The sequence below is a fragment of the Coturnix japonica genome, chromosome 2 (genome assembly GCF_001577835.2).
Source record: "Coturnix japonica isolate 7356 chromosome 2, Coturnix japonica 2.1, whole genome shotgun sequence".
Lineage (NCBI taxonomy): Eukaryota > Metazoa > Chordata > Aves > Galliformes > Phasianidae > Coturnix > Coturnix japonica.
In genome coordinates, this window is record NC_029517.1 from 33,353,897 (window position 1) to 33,373,214 (window position 19,318).

Below are 19,318 nucleotides of genomic sequence, written 5' to 3' on the forward strand. Positions count from 1 at the left end.
AAATTTTAGCAAAATTGGTACTGCGTTCTCTTACTTCTTTACACTGAAAAGTAATACAAATGCCATCAGTCCTAGAAATTTGCTTGTTTGTACTTTCACCTGAGCTGTTCAAGTACTAAACTAAACACTAAACATAGCAGCTCCCAGAGATAATTACTTACTTTCAGGGTCAGCATCAATTTAAGTGCCAAATTGATGCTGTATCACAGAAGCTTTTAACAAAGAAACTGAAAGATTTTTGAAAAAAATTACACTGGTTTGTGAAGAAACAGCTAAAGGACATAATTCTAAATTAAATATAGCTTTTCCCAGAATGTTACTGAATGTTGGGATCCTAGCAAGTAAAACAAAAGTTAATTTTCAGATCCACTTTTTTTTTTTTTTTTTGGTGAAATTAGGGCTATTTGAAACAGATGCCAGCATTCTAGAAACAGCCTACTTGAAGGGAGAGGAAACATTTTTTTTATGACACAACAGAGGACACACACATACCCTCTGCATTGGCTGATGTAGACTTTGCCTCTATTTCTTGTTCTGCTTAAAAGAAATGAAAGGCACTGAAGACCAAAAACGCTCATGGAAATTTAAGAATAATTCCTCATAATCAGGGAATCCTTACTGAGGAACAGACAGTAAACAGCTGTGAAACTATGACATTTTAGATATCTGTTCTTGGAGAAGTATTTTCTCTCTGATTTCAGATGTACAGACTCACTAATTTCATGTTGGCTTAGTTTGGTTTGAGACATTTCCATTAAGCACTGAGGTAATTTCTCTTTCTTCTTTCAAATTTAGAATAAAAAATAAAATTAGGTTTCAAACAAGTACAGATCCAGTAAATTAAAAATAAATACGAAGGATTTTGAGATAATAAATTTGCTTCAAAAAGTATCATGAGATACTAACTTCCTGCAAAAAGCAGGAATGTAAAGTATAGGAGTAGTTCCTGTCAGAAATAAAGACATAAGGACTCTAAGTCAAAACTGGATACTTCAAGTTGTTTTGCAAAGTTTCCACAATTATTGAGTCAGTATGTATGCGGCAAGTGCAACTTTCAAATAGCAGTTCTGAAATAGTTTCTAAGTCCCCTTGGAAACCTTCTGTTCTTCCTCTCAACTCTCTCCATATCCAAAAGTGTACATCTTACATTTTCCAGTCTCTTCACAAGCAGCTGTCTGTGTTGCTCCTCTCCTAGACATTGCTCTCTCATGTTACTTCCTAACTCCAACAACAGCTTTTACTGCTTCCCAGACCTAACAGTGCTGCTTAGGAGTGCACTGCTATAATTAACTTAGGCATCATCCCTATGATTAATATTTGTCATCTGAGTCTTAGCAACACCAATAACGTAATGGGTTGGATCCATTAGCAAATCAGTAAATTTAAAACAAAGTAAGAGTAAAGTGATGGACTTCATCCACTTCCAGCTCCCACAAGAAAAGCACTATATATAAATTACTCTTAGACTTTTACTGTTTATAGCAAGCCATAGCTCACATACTCCTATATCTTACTCAGGTTGCCCAAGGAAATTTCTCTATCTCTCTCTGAGTATACTAGGCACCATATGGAGAAGTGAATGAGGAAACTCAAGTCAACTCATTCAAAGTTAAAATTAACAAACTTTCCTGCTGATTCAACCTACTTCAGCATGTTACCTCACGGGGGGTTATCAAATGCCAAGGCAACACATTTAGCTCAAGAACTTACTAAAATACACGCCTCTAGAGGCAGAGTCTGGAAAGTGTAGGTATGAGCATTCTCAGTTATTCTGTTCTTCCTGAAGTTGTCAGATAAGAGGATAAAGGTAAAGACAATACTTTGGACTCATCCTCTCTTTTGTTACCTCACTGAATTTTCCTCATATATCAATAGCAGTTTTACATGTTGAAACCAAAGGTTTATTCATGAATCAGATCAACTACTATCTAATTAGCTCAAGAACAACAACAACAACAACAAAACTGATAATTATCCTTTGCTATTTTCAAAATACCAAATTGATATCTTTGCATGGTGGACATGAATCAATGGATTTTTAATTGTCAAGGACTTATCTAGATCAATTTATGTCCATGTCAAGGGGGGCAGTAGGCAAAAATTACAAAACCAGGACATTAATACCACATGGACATGATGGACTAATGATAAGCTTGGTGAGATCTGTGTAGAAGAATAGGAAATTAAGGCTGAAGGTTTATGTCTTTTCTGGCTTCTCAACAAATGTCCAAGAAACAGCTAGTTCTGTGTCTGACCTTTATAAAATTTTCTTCAAATATTTCATTCACAGAATTATTTTGTTTGACTGCAAAAGCTCTTGCCATGACCTCTATTTATTAGGATCACTGTCTCTGCCATTGAAACATCCTAGGAATTTCACAGTAGCAAACTAGTGAAAGAAATTGCTTCTGGTCAGCTCTTTGGCAGGCTTTACACAACCTCCAGCTGTAATTTCAAATGTCTCCTTCCTATACATCTTTTACTTATCCACAACTTTCATTCAGTTATAGACTACTTTTGTGAGTCATTAACATAGCTTTTACAGTCCACCCTAAACACAGCTGTTTTAGAATTTATTTAAATAATTTATTTTGAAGTTCTAACTCTTTGTGATCGAAAATAATGTGTAATATGTCATCCAAAGCTTTTTACTCATGACATCAAAAAACATTTAACATTTGATAAAATATGACACAAATCCATTCATTTATATTCTTTTAAATAGTAAAAATGTGATACTTACCTATGTGATAGAAAACAATGTACAATGTACAAAGACAAGCAATGCCTTTTTGAGAGATATGGGTTTCTGAACAATTATTTATGAATTATTTTGATCACTAAATTAATCTATGCAGATGTTTACACAGAATTACTGTAAGTATACTGTACAGCCAAAGGAAAGATGTCAGAATAAAACAATAGTTGCATGAGGACTTGGTGTGCTATGTTCCAGTTCTACAACACAAGTACGACACAAAACATTCTGAGATTTACTTTCTTTACAAAAACAAACAAACAAACAAACAAAAAGGTTGGGGGGTAATAAAATAAATTAGGCAAAACATAAACATTGCAGAAATACTCCATCAGAGACTGTGTCATAAGATGACTCCAGATAGATGAATGTGTCATTCAGCATGTGCCATTTACTAGCCTAAACAACTAAGAGTGGGAGAGAGCCTCAAAGATTTTAATTATCATAAAGGATAAAAGTAGGTGTGTTCTAGGACAAATTCTTGAATAATAGCAGAAATGTTATTGCATGCTATGAATATGGAGTTAATGAGGTATTTGTGCTTAGGAATGCTTACAGTGTGTTAATTTACCTGTTTTGCAAGCTCATCCTTTTTTCAACATATCTTTGAAAGTTCTAAGAGAAAGAAACTGCAGGTTGCTCAAATAATAAAAACTTAAAATCTGTAAATACATTTTCAGCTGGGTTTCAGCGTTAGCTACGCAAACATCTCTAAGGCAGGAAAGATAAATGTTTTATTTTAAGTCTTAGCAGATGTCTATCAATAGTGATAACTGTTTAAAATGTTATCGCCCTTGGTCCTCCTCAGACTGCAGTAATCTAATCATGTCTACAAGTAATTGCTTTTCACATTAATTGCAACTTTTTAAAAACAGGATAACAATCATCTATACTTAATCTGTAGATATTATGAATTATACTTAATATATAATCCATTAAAGTTTCATATTAGTTGCAGAATCAAATAATCACTGATCTTTTTCATCTAAGTGCTATTAAAACAAAGGGTGTAAACATCAAAGGTTTAACATTATTTTAAATAGTTTACAAAATGATTCATAAAATTTAGTTTTAAGTAATTCTACTCATCAAGACTTGGCAAATCTGAAGATAATTTCATGTAATTTCCCTTGTAAGAATATTTTGATGCAAAGAAGAAGCCTGAGAGACTCTTAATCCTGAGTAAAGGTTTTGTTATTGCCTTTGCCTTGGATAGCAAGACTTTCTGACAAAAAAACAGTCTATTCCTTTATATTACTAGCCATAATTTAAATTAAAAAGTATGTGAGATATTTAGATCTTCTTGATTGTTTTAACAATAACAAGAAACTGCTTTGTAAATAAATAAATAAAAACACACCAAAACAGAACAAAACAAACAACAACAACAAACAGAAATGAAATACAAATGTCATATTTAGGAAATGTGGAATAGTAAATAGGGGAGTACATAGATCATTACAAGCCTACAGCAATACTCATGAAAAGCCTTCAAGTTGGCACTCCTTAACATCCTGTATGAAGTGTTTGGATACAGTATGGTCACATGCTTAAACAAACAAGGTGCTTTTCCCTAAGACCTTTCCAATGGTGGTTGTGTCAAACTGCTGGAGTTCAAAGAGTGTTTGGATGGCACTGTCAGATGTGGGGTTTGGGTTTTGGATGGTCCTGTGTCGAGCCATAAGTTGGACTTAATGATTAGTTGTGGGTCCCTTCCAGCTTGTGATATTCTGATTCTGGACTTGAGAATCAGTGGAGACAAGTTAAAAATCCACCCATTCTCAAATGGCGAAAAGAAGTAGCATGAACATATGTTCTTCAGTCATAAGGCGCTGAGTGACTGGAAAGTAATGCACTACTAGCAAAATCTTGAAGAAACATACGGTGTATGCTCATGTGTTACATGTTCAACCAGTGCATTGAGGAGCACCCTATCTACATCAGTAGAGAGGAGATGAAAACAAATACAATCTGCAGGTGGCAATTGTCAGATGACCACCAGCCTTGAGACACCAAGTCTTGAACACAGCCACATAGCTAAATGCCAGGTGAGACAACACCAGAGGGACAAACACAGGTGACACCAGCATACTGGAAGTAAATAAATTGAATAAACTAATTGATTTACCAGAGGCACTGATGGCTGGTTGACACAAAAACTGGACAGCAATCCAGAAACACCTATGGTCAGATGATTTATGTCCACATAACAGTTATGGAGATGAATTTCAATATGGGCATAATAATTTTCAGCAAGCGGAGGTTACATAAAACCCAGGTTGTTTTAAGGTAATCTTAAAATTTGCTTTCCCAGGAGAATGCACATCCTAGAAACCTGGATTTCCACTGAAAGCAATCACAGAAAGTTGGAGCACACTTGATAAAAATTCAATTTAAATAAAAATAAAATATTTAATAGATTTTTTAAAATAGTATCTAGCCATTTAAACCCATGAGCAAACTCCTGTAAGCTCTCAATGTTGCTTTTGTCTGTGTGGTAACAGGTGGCAGCTGCTCATCATAATCATAGGAAGCTGCTAATTCTCTAACTGGAACATAATCCTAAAGCTGTTCAAATAAGATGTGAAGAAATGCAAGCAATCTAAAAAGCAGTGCCAGGACTGCTTCTAAAATGTAAGATAACCCTAAGAAAAAGAGAACAAAACCTTTGTTGATGCCTTGGTTGAAAGTTGCAGGAGTCCCAAATGGTAGTTGCAAGAAGAAGCCATAAATATCTCAAAAAAAAATTGCAAAAGGATTATGGTTAGTTTTAGTCTAAGGTTAAATTTAGTAGGATGCTCCTTACCCATGCACCAAGTCCAAAGAAACTAAGAGGAATCACACTGCTAGGTAGCTGAGATATGATCTTCCAGCCACTGCAGTGAGAAATCACAGCCATGCAAACACAGGCAACCACTACCTGAGGGCTGCAGGAACACTCATTTATGCAAAGCCAGAATATGAGCTCTTTTCCCCATCTATCACACAGAGCGTAGACTGTATAGAGGAAGAGAAAGATTGGATATTCCTGGAGATCTGGAAGTACCCTAAATTGACTCAAAGCTGGAAAAAAAGAAGAGCTTAATTTCACTATGTTTCCCAACCAGTGAACATTTCTTCTACATCAGAGAATCCGAACTTTAATTTCAGGGCATACATTAAGGATTTAAAAGTGCAGTAAATAAATCTAGCTAATTCAAATAACTCAATATTTCATAATGACATTGATTGATTCCTGTTTTGCAAGCACCGGAGAAAAACTTTGAATTGCCAGAATTTACTGTGTTGGTGCATTCTTCTTCCCCTGCAGAATTCTTAATTAAATAGCCTGGCCAATGATGGGAGTGTTATTGTAATAGAGAATTCCTGAACCTAAACACTATTTCTGCAATCAACTTAATATTTTGAAAAATATTTGACTAAACAGAAATAGAGATATAAAGAAAACTACAGCTACCTTACAGATCAATTGCAGTGCTATGAAAAGGATAAGACCAAGCCAAAACCCTTGTTTGTTGACACCTGTAAATGAGCAGCCATGCAAAGAATATCCCCAGAAGCAATAATTCCCTCTATTTGTCTGACAAATTAACAATTTGGTGCAGTACAGTTCTCCACCTGGTAAAGGTCCTTTTCACTGAAATAACATTAAATTCATCAGTAGCACAGACTGTATTTTTAGTGCCAAGTTTTTCTACAGAGACAATGTTCCATTTTGATTCACATGAAACCAAGTCCACTGCATTGTCCCCTGATTATTCCTTTCTGGAAACATTGCATTCTGACAGCATGCTGTCACTACTGAACTTTAAAGGATTTTATATGCTGAAAAAAATACCACTGGAAATTATTAAAGTATTAGGAAAAAAACCATCTCAATAAGATCCTTCAGTTAAGTTAGAAAACTTTAAATCCTTATGTAGATACACTAAAGAATGGGATGTGTGTGTTATAAATTTCACACTGATAATTTTTTCCAAAAAAAATAACATATTTCAGATTTCTTATCCATTCCTCAGTATCAGAAGCTACATCTTATTCAAATTATCCAGAAAATTGGCTTGTCATCTCTGTAGAACATATCTTTCTTCTAGATAAAATCCTACACTGGGTAAGAACCTTAGGAAAAGATCTCAAAAACAGTTTCTGGCAGATTTTTGACAGGTTTTATCCACTTTTGCTGGCATAATTCTTCCCAGAAATAAATGCCAGTAAGAAGGTTTCCTATATCGTCCACTTCTATCAGTGGTCTGATTACAAGAGGACAAAACTGCATTTCCAAAAAACTGGGGAGCTCTGCTCCATATGAGGTAACAGCAGTTAACAGCAGGATAGGAACAGCCTGACACCAAGACCAGAGCCTGTAGAAAAGTGGCTCCCAGTGAAACAAGCCAGCCGTAATTGCTCCCTACTGATACCTACAAATACAAGCATCACCTCTACAAATAGAGAGCACAGCCTTTGTGCTGCCCTGGAGGCTGCTAAGATGTTTCGCAAGCTGGTTTTCAGGAAGCAAGCCGAGAAATACCTTGTCATCCTAAATCCAAACCTAAGGAGCACCAATCTGGGGTCAACATCCACTACTGTCTCCTCCTTTCCCATATGGCAAAGCTCTATCAGAGAAAAGTGACACATGGACTATTGCACCTGAGACTGGTGGTTTAAAACATCAAGAAAAATCGGGAATGAACAAGGATTCCCACAGATGGATCGTGGGAAAAACATGTCTGTGCAGTAACAAATACTTTCCAATCAATATTTAGTAGAATTCAGGCACTACTACTGCTCTTCAAGTCATAAGCTGATAGTCAAGAACACAATGATGTTTTTGTCCTAAGGATGCTGCTCTGTAAACTTTCCAATGGCAAAAAGGGAATATCAGGCCTTATTATGGAGTTTGGATGGAGCTTTTCAAGCAATATCTTTATTTCTACTTACAAGCACTTACTCAGATATTCTACATTACTGTCCTCTTCCACTACAGATCTTGCTGTCACTATAATCTACTATGCATTACATAATATTTCTAGATTTTTTTTTCCAGGAAAATGGTTAGCATATCCTCCAAAGGATAAAGAAGTAAGGAGAGCAATGCACTGCCAGGTTTTCCAGCTGGTAACATCCAGGATTTGTATACTATAAATTCTGTCTGTCAAGGTGCTGAAATACATAATTCTGAGAGCTTAATAGCTTAACTAAAACCTATTTGATGGTGCGTCTGTGCTTTGAGAATGATGGACTCTGGAGACTAAGAGCTACAACTGAGATTTTAGTGAGTAGGTTATTTTTCTGCAGGAATGTAAGTTAGACAGAACTGATACTAGCATTTAGTAGGATGAAATATTTTTTCTTAGTCCAGCTACTCATATTAGTGTTTTCCTGCAACTTAATTAGCTTCTAGACTTTGATGCTTTGTGAATTTTTTGCAGCCAACCTTTGGCTCATAAGCAAGAATACCACACATACATTCACACACACACAAATACATATTCAGTATAATTGCAAAAGCCTAATATCTCTAAGAACTGGTTCATATAAACACAAGTACTTAAAACTTCTCTCTCTGCAGTTGAAAAGTTTGTTTTTTTGGTTTTTTTTTTGTTTTGTTTTTGAATGTTTGCTAGATGATCTCCAACATTTGTCAGAATAGGAAAATAATTTTCTAGTCCTCTGACCTTCAGAACACATCTTAGAAAGCAACATAAACATTGTTTTTTGTCAGATTCTTTCATTCATAAATGTATCTATTTACATCTCATACACTTAATTCATCTTTTTATATCAGATAAACTTGCAATGAACTTGGGATTCTTCAGGGTCTGCACAACAGCTTGCTGTTTCAATTTAAACAGCTCTGTTGTTAAAATTTCTTTTTACATAGGACTTAAGGGTAACCATTTGCTTCACAATTAAGAATGCAATATCTACAAATGTTCAGCTAACCAGATTGTTAATGAGTATGCTGCTTTAAGCTTTCCTGTATAAATAGATAATGTCCCTCATGAAACTGAATGGTTCAGACTTCACAGGTTATCACCGCATTTCTCAAGCTATTCACTTTTTACTTTCCCCTTCTCCTCAGTGCCCAGAGCTGTTACTAGGAAAGTTTTGCAAAGCCCATGTAATCACCTCTATTCTCTGTCTAGATGAAAACTTTTGCCCTCACAGAAATCACTGCTGAATGTTTTCCTCGGAGACAGTCACCAAAAACTGAACTTGTTCTGGACTAAAAGTCATTAGTAAAAAAAGAAAAGAACCTTGTATTTGTAATAAACTGAACCAGAGTGAAAAATGGTATGACACTCAACACATTATTTTTGGTGATGCACTTAAGTTAAGGATTTCTTTGTATTAGGTCTTGCATATATGCCTAAGAGAATCTCCATTGGTACGAAAAATTGAGTAAGCAAATTCCATTGCTTTCACCTCTCCTAATATCTGCTTCCAGTTCAAAGTCTTTTAACAGTTGTCCTCAGATATAATTAGAAGCAAGCATAAACACTTGATAAATAGGAACATTTCTCTGTAGACATATAATGTCAGCACTTCTGTCATATAATTTCAGAGTGGAATTTATCACATGCAAATGTCTTATGGCCTGTCCCTTAATATCGGATTCAACGAACCCAATGTAGATGCAGCTGAGCCAGCCCCTCATAGTTCACAGCAATAACTGGGAACTTTCAGAGTTTACTTCCCTCATGCAAATGTAGACACACAGGGTGGATGCATTCCATACATTTTTGTCCACTTGAATAAATGGAGAAATTGTCTTTTCATGTTATCTTTTCCAAACAAACTTATGCTGATTAGCCCAGGTGTCTGTTGAGTGAGTATTGCCACAACTAGGGACAACTTCCTTTCTCTGAAATGTGACCGCATTTTTACTAAAGTTTCTCTTTGATCAGTGCTCTTCTCAAGAGAAAGTTGTTGAAAAGTGTGTTTGGTCTGTAAATAGCCCTAACTCTGGAATTCATTCTAGCTTCTTGGGAAATAGCCCAGGCATGCTGCCAAATAGATCAGTTTACGTGCAAATACTGAAAGGTAAAGAGGAAATTGATTTCCTAACACACTATCTATGGCCTTGGTGTTTCAAATCAAGGCTAAAGCTCATTAATCCACAACATGAGAGAGAACATCCAGTTCAGGTTTCTGGAATTCTGGTCATTTACTGGCAACCTCGTTAATCTGATTTAGCCAAAAGAATACAGAAGTTTCTCCACTTAGCTGTAAAGTCAATGAATACAGAATAGTATTAGCAGCTACAACTGTTCAGGACAAATCACTTTGGTTGAACAGTATTCTGTCTCACACTCAGATACTTAAAGACATTGTCAGGCATTCTGTTTAAAGTTTATTATGGCCTATGGGTTACCTTCTCCTCAGATTGATAATGCCCAGCAGCAGCTGATGCATCCCCAAAGATTCGTCAGCCTGGAAAGAATTTCTGGAAATATGCAGAACTTCTTAACTAGCCTACGTGTTTTGAGGATGCCGTTAACCAGCTCTGGCATATGAGCTAAACATAGCAGCATTCAATAATGTACTGTTCAGCAGGAAGATGGGAACGCTGAGGATGATGCTGCATGTCAGCACACATGATGAGAAGGCAAAGGTCACACTGCAAGGCAAAGAACCTGAGCAGATGACAGAAGCTCAGATGACAGCATCCTCACACTCGGGACTGACATACTCAACAAAGGTGAATTTGGCAGATGGCCACACAGCACAGGAAGCAGTGCTTCACATGGGAATGCACTTCAGAACATTGTTAAAAAGGGCTGCTAGTCTTATCCTTGAAACTTAGGCTCAGGTTACTGAAAAATTTAAGAGATGAGGAGCTTCTGAAGTCTAAATACAGCACTTTTACCTAAAGAGATGCTTCTAAGATGACTTTCAAGTATAATAGGGTTTCGATAGGAGACAGTTCATACCTTCCTATTTCTAAACAATATCAAAACACAGTACACTCTAACCCCCTTCTTCCCCGAGGTACTAATAGTAGAATATCAAACTTGATAAAAAGAAGAAATGGCAAATCATTGGAATAGCACAGTTTATTTTTAGGATGGGTGTGTTGAATTAATAATGGTTTATACTGAAGTAACAATCAGATTTTTCAAAGATCTTCTCTAAATGTAATGCCTCCAATTCTATTATGTTGGCCCACATCATCAGAGGCAGACATGGGTAGCATGGCAATAGAGGTTGAACCTTTCCACCAATATTCCCTTACATTTTGTTGCCATGTGACAGATAGCAGCAGAGGGAAAGTTTGACAGAATGACATCTGACATGGAAACGTTTATGAAGAGAAGGTGTGAAACTGAATTTTTCCATGTAGAAAATGAAGCATCCACTACCATTCACTGACATTTGGCGAATGGTGATCAAACAGTAACAGTGGATGTGAGGACAGTGAAGCAGCGGGTAGTGCATACCAGTAGTAGTGACAGTGAAGCGGAAGACAAGCTATTTTGTAGGTGGTCATGAACAGCTGTCACACCATTAAATGAAAAGTGTCTCATTCAGGTCATATACACCAATAGGCTAGCGGCCGTACCTATGCTGAAAAATACTGTTTTGTAGCTGAGAATTTTCTCTATCAAATAGTTTTATTGTGCTCTCTGTATCTGCTATAGTTTCCATGGAAATAAATAGGAGGCATGACTTTCAGAGCAACCTATGTACATTCACAGCCAGCACGACTAAGTTAAGAAATTCATGATTAATAATCTAACTTTGCATTAACTTAAAGGACGCAAAAATCACATATTCTAATCTGAAAATAAATACACTAGATTGTATGCCATTTAAACAGATAATATTATACCAGCTAATGCTGTTCTAAGCATGCTTGAATTGCCTCATCAGTTTTATCTTTTATAAAAAAGTAAATTTTGCTCTTCTGATGTGCAAATTTTAGGCATTTCTTGGGAAATGTTTTGGAGATTGAATGTAGAGTCACACAGAATTTTACACTTACAGCAAAGTCTGTATCAGAGAAACTCTGCACATCTTAAAATAGAGTGGGAAACACAAAGCCTGGGACTGGATATAGCCTGCAAGTTTACTGCATGTCACTTGGGATCATATCATTTTTTCCTTCTACATTATTTCTGGCTAACACTCAGCTAGGCTCTAATTTATGGTCTACCAGTGTATCTGGAAGAGCTATTTGGCCCTCAGTGCTGGGAGAGAATATTCCAGGTTTAACTGAGTACATAAAACTTTACTTTGTGCCCTTTTGAGCCTTCTATGGAAACCATGGCTCACTGAGGTGGACGTTAACTGTTAGGACTGTACTTACTGCATTGAAGTTGGGGAAGAGATTGACTGCTGCTGCAGTGTCCAGAGGAAATGGGAGAAATGGTTTAATATCCAGCGATGGCTGCAAAGGTGGAGCAGGAGGACGCACTAGGGCTGGAAGAGCAGGGCTCTGGCATGTACCACCTATAGGTAGAAAGAGACAGAAGGCATTCAGTAAATAATATGATAATAATAATTAACTAAGTAAAAATACAAGAGTAAAATAAAGAAAAATAATATTAGCCATACATTTATGGTACATTAATATAATTAATATTAAACATACATTTTTCTTTATCCATAAAAATCACTGCATTATTGTGAAAGAGTGCAGCTGACTCAGTTACTGTTCTTCAAAATTCTTTGCCAGGAACTGAAGGTATCCATCTTTTGTTATTTAAAATTAATTAATAAATCATTTATCTCCCTGAACTTCCTGAAACAATAGCTCAATACATCTGACTTCATTTTAGAACCTCAGCTAGTCTCATCCACTTAGAAATTCAGTGCTTTACCCCATTACCATTACTCAACCCTCCACAGCCAAACTACTCCAGAGGAAAAAGGACAACCACAAGTTGTTTTTTTCAGCAAAAGCTGTCATTTGCAGACTTTTGATTCTTTAATTAAACCCCTGGTAAATAAGCTTAATCTTGTCAAGTGCAACCTACCTTGCTGCCTTAACAGTTGATCAATACAAACCTAAAACAAGTTCAGCAGTCACCAAAATTTGGGGTTTTGAATGATCCTGATAAACACATTCTACTCTCATAAAAACTGGAGTAGATCAGATTGCACAGTACACCTCTGAAATGCAAAAATACTAAAGAAATACCCTTGCATCCCTTGCATACCAATAAGCCACTACTTGTTTGCTGCAGACTGTTTTACTTATTTACTTGCCCTTTGCAGCTGAAAGCCAAAATGGTTCAAGCCTGTTCTCTGCTTTCAGCACTTTCTGTGTTTTGGTTGCACTCCAAAACATTAATTCCCCTTTAATTAAAGACTATCTGGATCCAAGGAAACTGTTAAAATATGCTACTGTTCTTTTAATCTGAGAGGCAGGCAGCAGACTGTAAAAACTTGCTGGTAAGTATATAAGAAACATTAAAGAAAACATAAAGGGAGTTTTACCGCACTCATTGAACAGAGACACAGGCAGATATGCTGTCAGAGAGAAAGATCAGCATACCCTTTTTTTTTTCCACACAAACATACAGGCGGTCTATCAGATGAACTGCATACGTTCTTTAAGTGCACAAATTTAAAGTACTCAGAGTGATATACAGAATCTCTCCATATTTGGTCAGCAAATCTGCTAAGAAGGGTTGCAATTTCATGCTTCTAATTGAGGACTAACAGCACAAGATTTAATGAAGCAGTTGTAGCAGAGCATCACAGTTCTACTTCTAGCTATAAATTCAACTGGTGCCAAGTAGCCAAGTTTTCACAGACAGTTGTAGTGGTTTCTTATTTTGTTAGGTTGCTTGCTTTCTTTTGTTGTTATTTACTTGTTGTTTTTGTGAGTGCCTGTGTGTGCAAGTTTTTTTTTTTTCTTTTTTTTTTTTCCAACTTTCAATGTATCTGTAAAGTATTTCACTACAGATTAATGAAAGGAAAGCATTACTCAAAAGTAAATCAAAGGCATTAGATTAAGGTTCAATCCAATCTCATGCTAGTTTTTCCTCAAGAGTTACTGTCAACTCTGAAGTCATTTGTATATTTACCTCAGTGTAAAAGTGTGCTAAGGCAAGCCATTTGAGTACAGTTGATAAAGAACATAGACAACAGAAAAGCAGAAGGAAAACAGTGTTGTCTTCCACTGCTTACTAACATGGAAACATCAGGTATTTCAAGAATATCACTGGTTTGGCAATTGCTAAGTTCCCATGGAATTATTACAAAAAGAGCATAAAAATAAAGCAGACAGGCCAGAAAGATGATGAGGTGGTGTTGAACAGTCCATTCTTATTCCCTCTGCATAGGAAAGGCCCTATAAAGACTTTTTAGTTGCTGGGGGAAAAAAAAAAAAATATTTTTTCTCATTTAAAGTGTTTACATATCACAAAAAGAAACCATCACTCCTAGTGATAAAAACTTTACAGTGAAGTCTCTAGGTTGCAGCTGAGAATGTACAGAAACACAAAGAATTGCCAAGGTGAGCACTTGCCTGACAATAGCAAGGAAATTGAAGCTGATTAAATATCCTCCAACTCACATATGTAAATGCAAACTAGGTTGAGAAATATCACCTATGCTTGGGGAAACAGCACTTTTGGTGTGTTATCTCAGTTTTACAAAGGAGAGCATTCCAGTTTTGCAGATTCATATTACCTAAAGCTATCCCATACTCTCAGATATCGCACTATGAAGGATGAAGAACCCTGTGATTCTTCCCTGCTGAATGATTAGGCACTCACCCACCTGCCACTGCCAACCAGTGCTGCAAAAAGTCATCTGGGGACAAGGACACAATTTAAAAGGAATAATTCAGCCCGTTTTTCAAGACCTTGGCTGGGGCTCAGAGCCTCTGGAACAGTTTGAAGTCTACCCCAGTCCTGGCTATGGTGGCACTGAAAATAAGTAAGTTCAGGAACACAGCTGCTCCCTAATTCTTCAGTACTGTCCTTTAATGATGGAACATGTGATAGATATTTGAGCTTTTGCTTAAAAGTAACTGCAATTTTTATGGCAACAAAAATTAGATTCTCTTTCAATTTAACAAGCGCAGAGTTAAAATCAAGAAAAAACCCGAATCAATGGCAGCCACTTTTGTGACTCAGCTTAACTGAAAATCCTTTTCACAACTTTTGAGAATGTCAGTGTTAAATACTTCCCTTCTAATCCATTAAAATAGAGATGGAGAGAAATAGAAGCAGTTTTTGGACAACAAATGTGGAAAAATTCTCATTGTAAAGATGGAAGTATCAAGGGAAGAAATGAGAAATACAAATACCCAAGAAATACAATTCCCCCAAAATGAAAGGTAATACAGGTCTTAAGTTGCATTTGATTAATAGCATGCTACAATTCCTTAAAATAGAAATATACAAGGTGAATTTACAAATTCAATCTTACAAGTTATAGTCTAAGACCCTTCTAAAAGGAACAAGTCTTTTCAACCCATTTAGAGTCCAAGGATCCTGAAGATTCAAAACATTTGAAAAATTATGTCAGTGTTTTAATCTTAATTTCCCTGGTAAGAAGAGCAGGAGTTATACAATTTAAAGCATAATTAGCTCAGCATTTCAACCAAACTGGAAACAATAATTTGTTACTTAAAATTTCAGACAACATAGTCAAGATAATCTCTTGGTCAGAAGAAGCGATAATACGCATAAGTAGAGTTCAACAACCAGTATAGTGTAATGTTGTGAGTACAGACAGCTTTTGTAGCACAGAGCCACACACATAACATGAGGTTCATGCTCTCTGTGCTGTAAACGATTCAAATGGTTCTCCTGAAACCACTGCCAATATGAACACCATCACTATGAGACCTTTCTTGCCTGTACTCTGAGCCAAGAGAAGAAGACAGAAATGTTCAGGCAAAGATAAAATTCTTGTATGTTCTACCTTAAACTGTCCATTCTGCAAGCAATTTTGCAATTTTACACCTGATTTTTTCCCTATTGGAATGTGAATAAATACAGTTTCTTACCCTCTCCTCCGCAACACACAATATTTGATTTTAGAAACATTGTTTTCCTATGGAACTGAAAGTAGATTTCAAAATGAGAAGTCATTCCAAAAAAAACAAAACAAAACAAAACAAATTTCTGTAAAAATACTAAGTTCTAATATTATCTTAAAGATATTTTCCCCATAGCTCTAAATAAATAAATAAATAAATCTAAACAATAACAAAAGTAGTTTTGAGGGGGAAAAAATGTTTTGCTGAATTAACATTTTCTGACAAGTAAGTCTCTATTGCCAGTTCTTCTGCTCAGTTCAATTGGAAAATCCCTCAAATATTCAGAATCACATACATGGTAGTAGGGCCTCATAAAATCTGAATTAAGAAAAGCAGAAAGACAAAATATGCACAAAGGAAACACAAGAAAAACAGGCTGAGAGACATAATATTGCTCTAAGTCTTTTTGTAGTTTTTCCATCACTATCAGCATCACAAAAATCAAGTGGAAAGAAAAAGAATCAAATCTCTCTACAATTTCTATCTTCATACGGTAACCTTCAATACATCAGAAACATCTTAAACCAATATTCAACTTCCCATCCATCCTGGAGTCTGTTTGTTTCCAGTAACGTAATGTCATTTCTCCCGCACATGGATATTCCCAAGGTTTTCTCTCCATCTCCCACCTCTCCAAATATTTCTATGAAAGCTTATTGAAGGTCAAAACAACGTACACATCCTGCCTTGATAGAAGCTCAGAAGAACTTTCAAATTCACATGATTCATTGTGAATATATGGTAATGCATCAATTTCCAGCTTGAAAGGTAATTGTCATGTAACTTTAAAAGGTAACTTCAAAAAGAACTGTGATCATTATTATTATTTTTATTTTTAATGCAGGATCCTACTGCTAATGGTAGCAATGGTAATAGTAATGGAAAGATGGTTGGGATGGATAACCTTGTAGGTCCTTTCTAACCTTGTGATTCTACGATTTGTCAGTATACACACAGTAAGGATTAAAATATATTAAAATTAAAAATTAAAATATATTCTAGAGAGCTTGAGACAAAAGAGTATTATTTGCTCAGACTATATAAGAAAAGGGGTGCAGAGGAGTTTATATTCTGACTTATAAAAGCTAAGTTTACAATTGCTTAACTCGGTTCCAGCTAGAACTTTAATTTAATACGGCAAATTTAGTTTGCCCGTAAGTCAAAAAAAAAAAAAGGCAAAGTGGGCACAAGTGAATTTTCTTCTTAATCAAAATAAAGCTGTAAACAATTAAGAATGTTGGGCTAGACATGAAAGATAATGAATTATCTTTCTCAAAAATAGTAGACACTCAATTTATGTCTTCACATAATCTGGTTGGATAGGAAATTTGAAGACATTCAAAGACAAAAGAATAACCTTCAGGATGTAGTACAGGCAGTGTGCTATGTATTGCAGATCTGGCTTTTAGGAATATTCCAGCTTAATGTAATTTGTAATTTTCTTATAACCTATTGTCACCAGGGTAAACCCTTTCATCACAGTAGAATGGTTTCCATTTTTGGAACAGCTAATTTTAGTAAGAACTGCTAGATTGTCAATTTAAAGGTAAAGTAAGTTCCATTACAAGCAGTGCTGTCTAAATCAGGTAGAACAGGGTTCACCTAAATACCAAATTACTTATGAGTACTTATTATATTCAAGTGATTAAAATATGAACTCATGATACAGACATTTCGCTCACACGCAACTGGTGCATTCTATCTACATATATTTAACCTTGAATCTTTGTTTTTAATATCTTATACTTATCACCATACTATTCTATATGGTCAAAAATAACATAATGTGCTACCTGCGTCTGTTGAGAATTTATTGATCATGAAATATATGTTCTGACCACTCTTAGTTTCAGAACTCAGTTTCTTCTGAGTCCATTGGTGGTGGAAAGGGCTGTTTGTTGTTGTTGGTGGTGGTTTCTTGTTTGTTTGTTTGGTGTTGGTTTTTTTTTTTGGTTTTTTTTTTTTGCCTGCTTTGTTTCTTTTTTTTCAGAAGAAGAGGATTTTAACTCAAAGTGATTTCAACTGCTGTATTGTTCGTATGATTTTTTTTCTGAGAGCGTTTTTACCATAAAATGCTCTCAAATATACTCAAAACACTGTAATATCCACCTTGAAACACAATATTTTTTCACATGATTCCACTTAGTTTCACGAGGAATTAAATAAATAAATAAATAAATAAAACATATCAACAGCATTAAGCACTTGACGCCCACTGGAAAGGAAGAACTCACAGAACACAGTTACAGCCACATCAGCTTCTCTCCTGCTAGCTTTCCTCTGACAATCTGATGATCAGATATACTGTGCAGCGATGTAGGCCCTTCTTTCAGAGGTTTTGATGTAAGTAAACTTAGCAGTAGCTAGTCACTTTGAAGAGAATGAATGCAGCACTGTCTGAGCTGTGGAGATCTGTGATTAATAGTTTTTTCAGTTCACTGGCCAAAGCTGAAAAGTCCCCCTCAACATTTAGAGGAGGAAAAAAAAATAAAGAAATGAAATTACTATGAACGTGAAGTATTTTTATGTTGGTAAAGTATTTTTTGCATCTCAAATGAAGTTCTTTGTTGCTTAGATACTTAACCCTTTTTTTATTATTTACATTTTGGAAAATTTCAAAAATCCAAACCACATCAATCCAGTACTACTCAGTACAAAAATATGCTCATGGTTCCTAAAACGCTTGCAGTTTGGCACAACTCTGTACCCGTTATTTATTTATAGAGTGCATTTTTTTCTGCACACACTATTCACCTGGAAAATTTGATTCAGCTCTGGTTACTTGCTGCTATTCAGAGTATTATTTTGTCTAGAGATAATATTTGTTCTGTGATTCTTGCAAAGTGAGCTAGCTTATAAAAAGAACTCTTTATTTTTACTATTAGCTTCTATTCGCTTTAGAAGCCTCCAGATTGAAAATGTACCCAAATGTAATCTACCCAAGAGACTAGATTTATTTATTTATTATGTTGTATAGAATACCATAAAACTATTATTAATGATGGAGGACAGGAAAATATAGATGCTAATTTGCACAAAAACTCATTTAATTAATGCTCTTTTGATAAAAAAGCTCAGGTTCCCACTCCCTATTTGTGATCTTATTCCCTTCTGTTCCACTGCCATTATCCATGAGCAACACTGGAAAGGTGTGCCTGCCTTACAGACAGCCTAGCTTGTCTGAATAGTAACAAAGCACACAGAATTCTGTAGACCGTATACTCTCAAGGAAAAAGGAAGCTCATGTCAAAGCCTCTCTGAACCTCAGATCACACTCCAACCCTATACCTAGAGTGTGTTATGGCCCACAGGAAACACTTTACTAAATCAAGTTGTTTTTATTAAATAAAATCTAGTAAAAAACTATAATCTTAACTGCAACATTTAACACTACCTAGCAATGAATTCTACTAATGCTCTACAGGCATCATCTTCTATGGATTATAAATTACATGAGGGCATCAATCAAGCTTTTCATTTTAGCAAGAGGGACATGACCTAAATATTTGAGCTCTTCAGAATCCCTTGAGGTTTTATTGCTGTTGGTAAGATAAATT

General features: G+C 35.7%; 1 protein-coding gene across 1 annotated transcript in view; it reads right to left on the reverse strand.

Moving 5' to 3' along the window:
• The window catches only part of ZNF385D (zinc finger protein 385D), a 374,041-nt gene that overhangs the window by 114,565 nt on the left and 240,158 nt on the right, over positions 1-19,318 (reverse strand). The window contains exon 3 of the mRNA XM_015853987.2: positions 12,069-12,211. Coding sequence (XP_015709473.1) covers positions 12,069-12,211 — 143 coding nt within the window. The remainder of the gene's footprint in view (positions 1-12,068; positions 12,212-19,318) is intronic.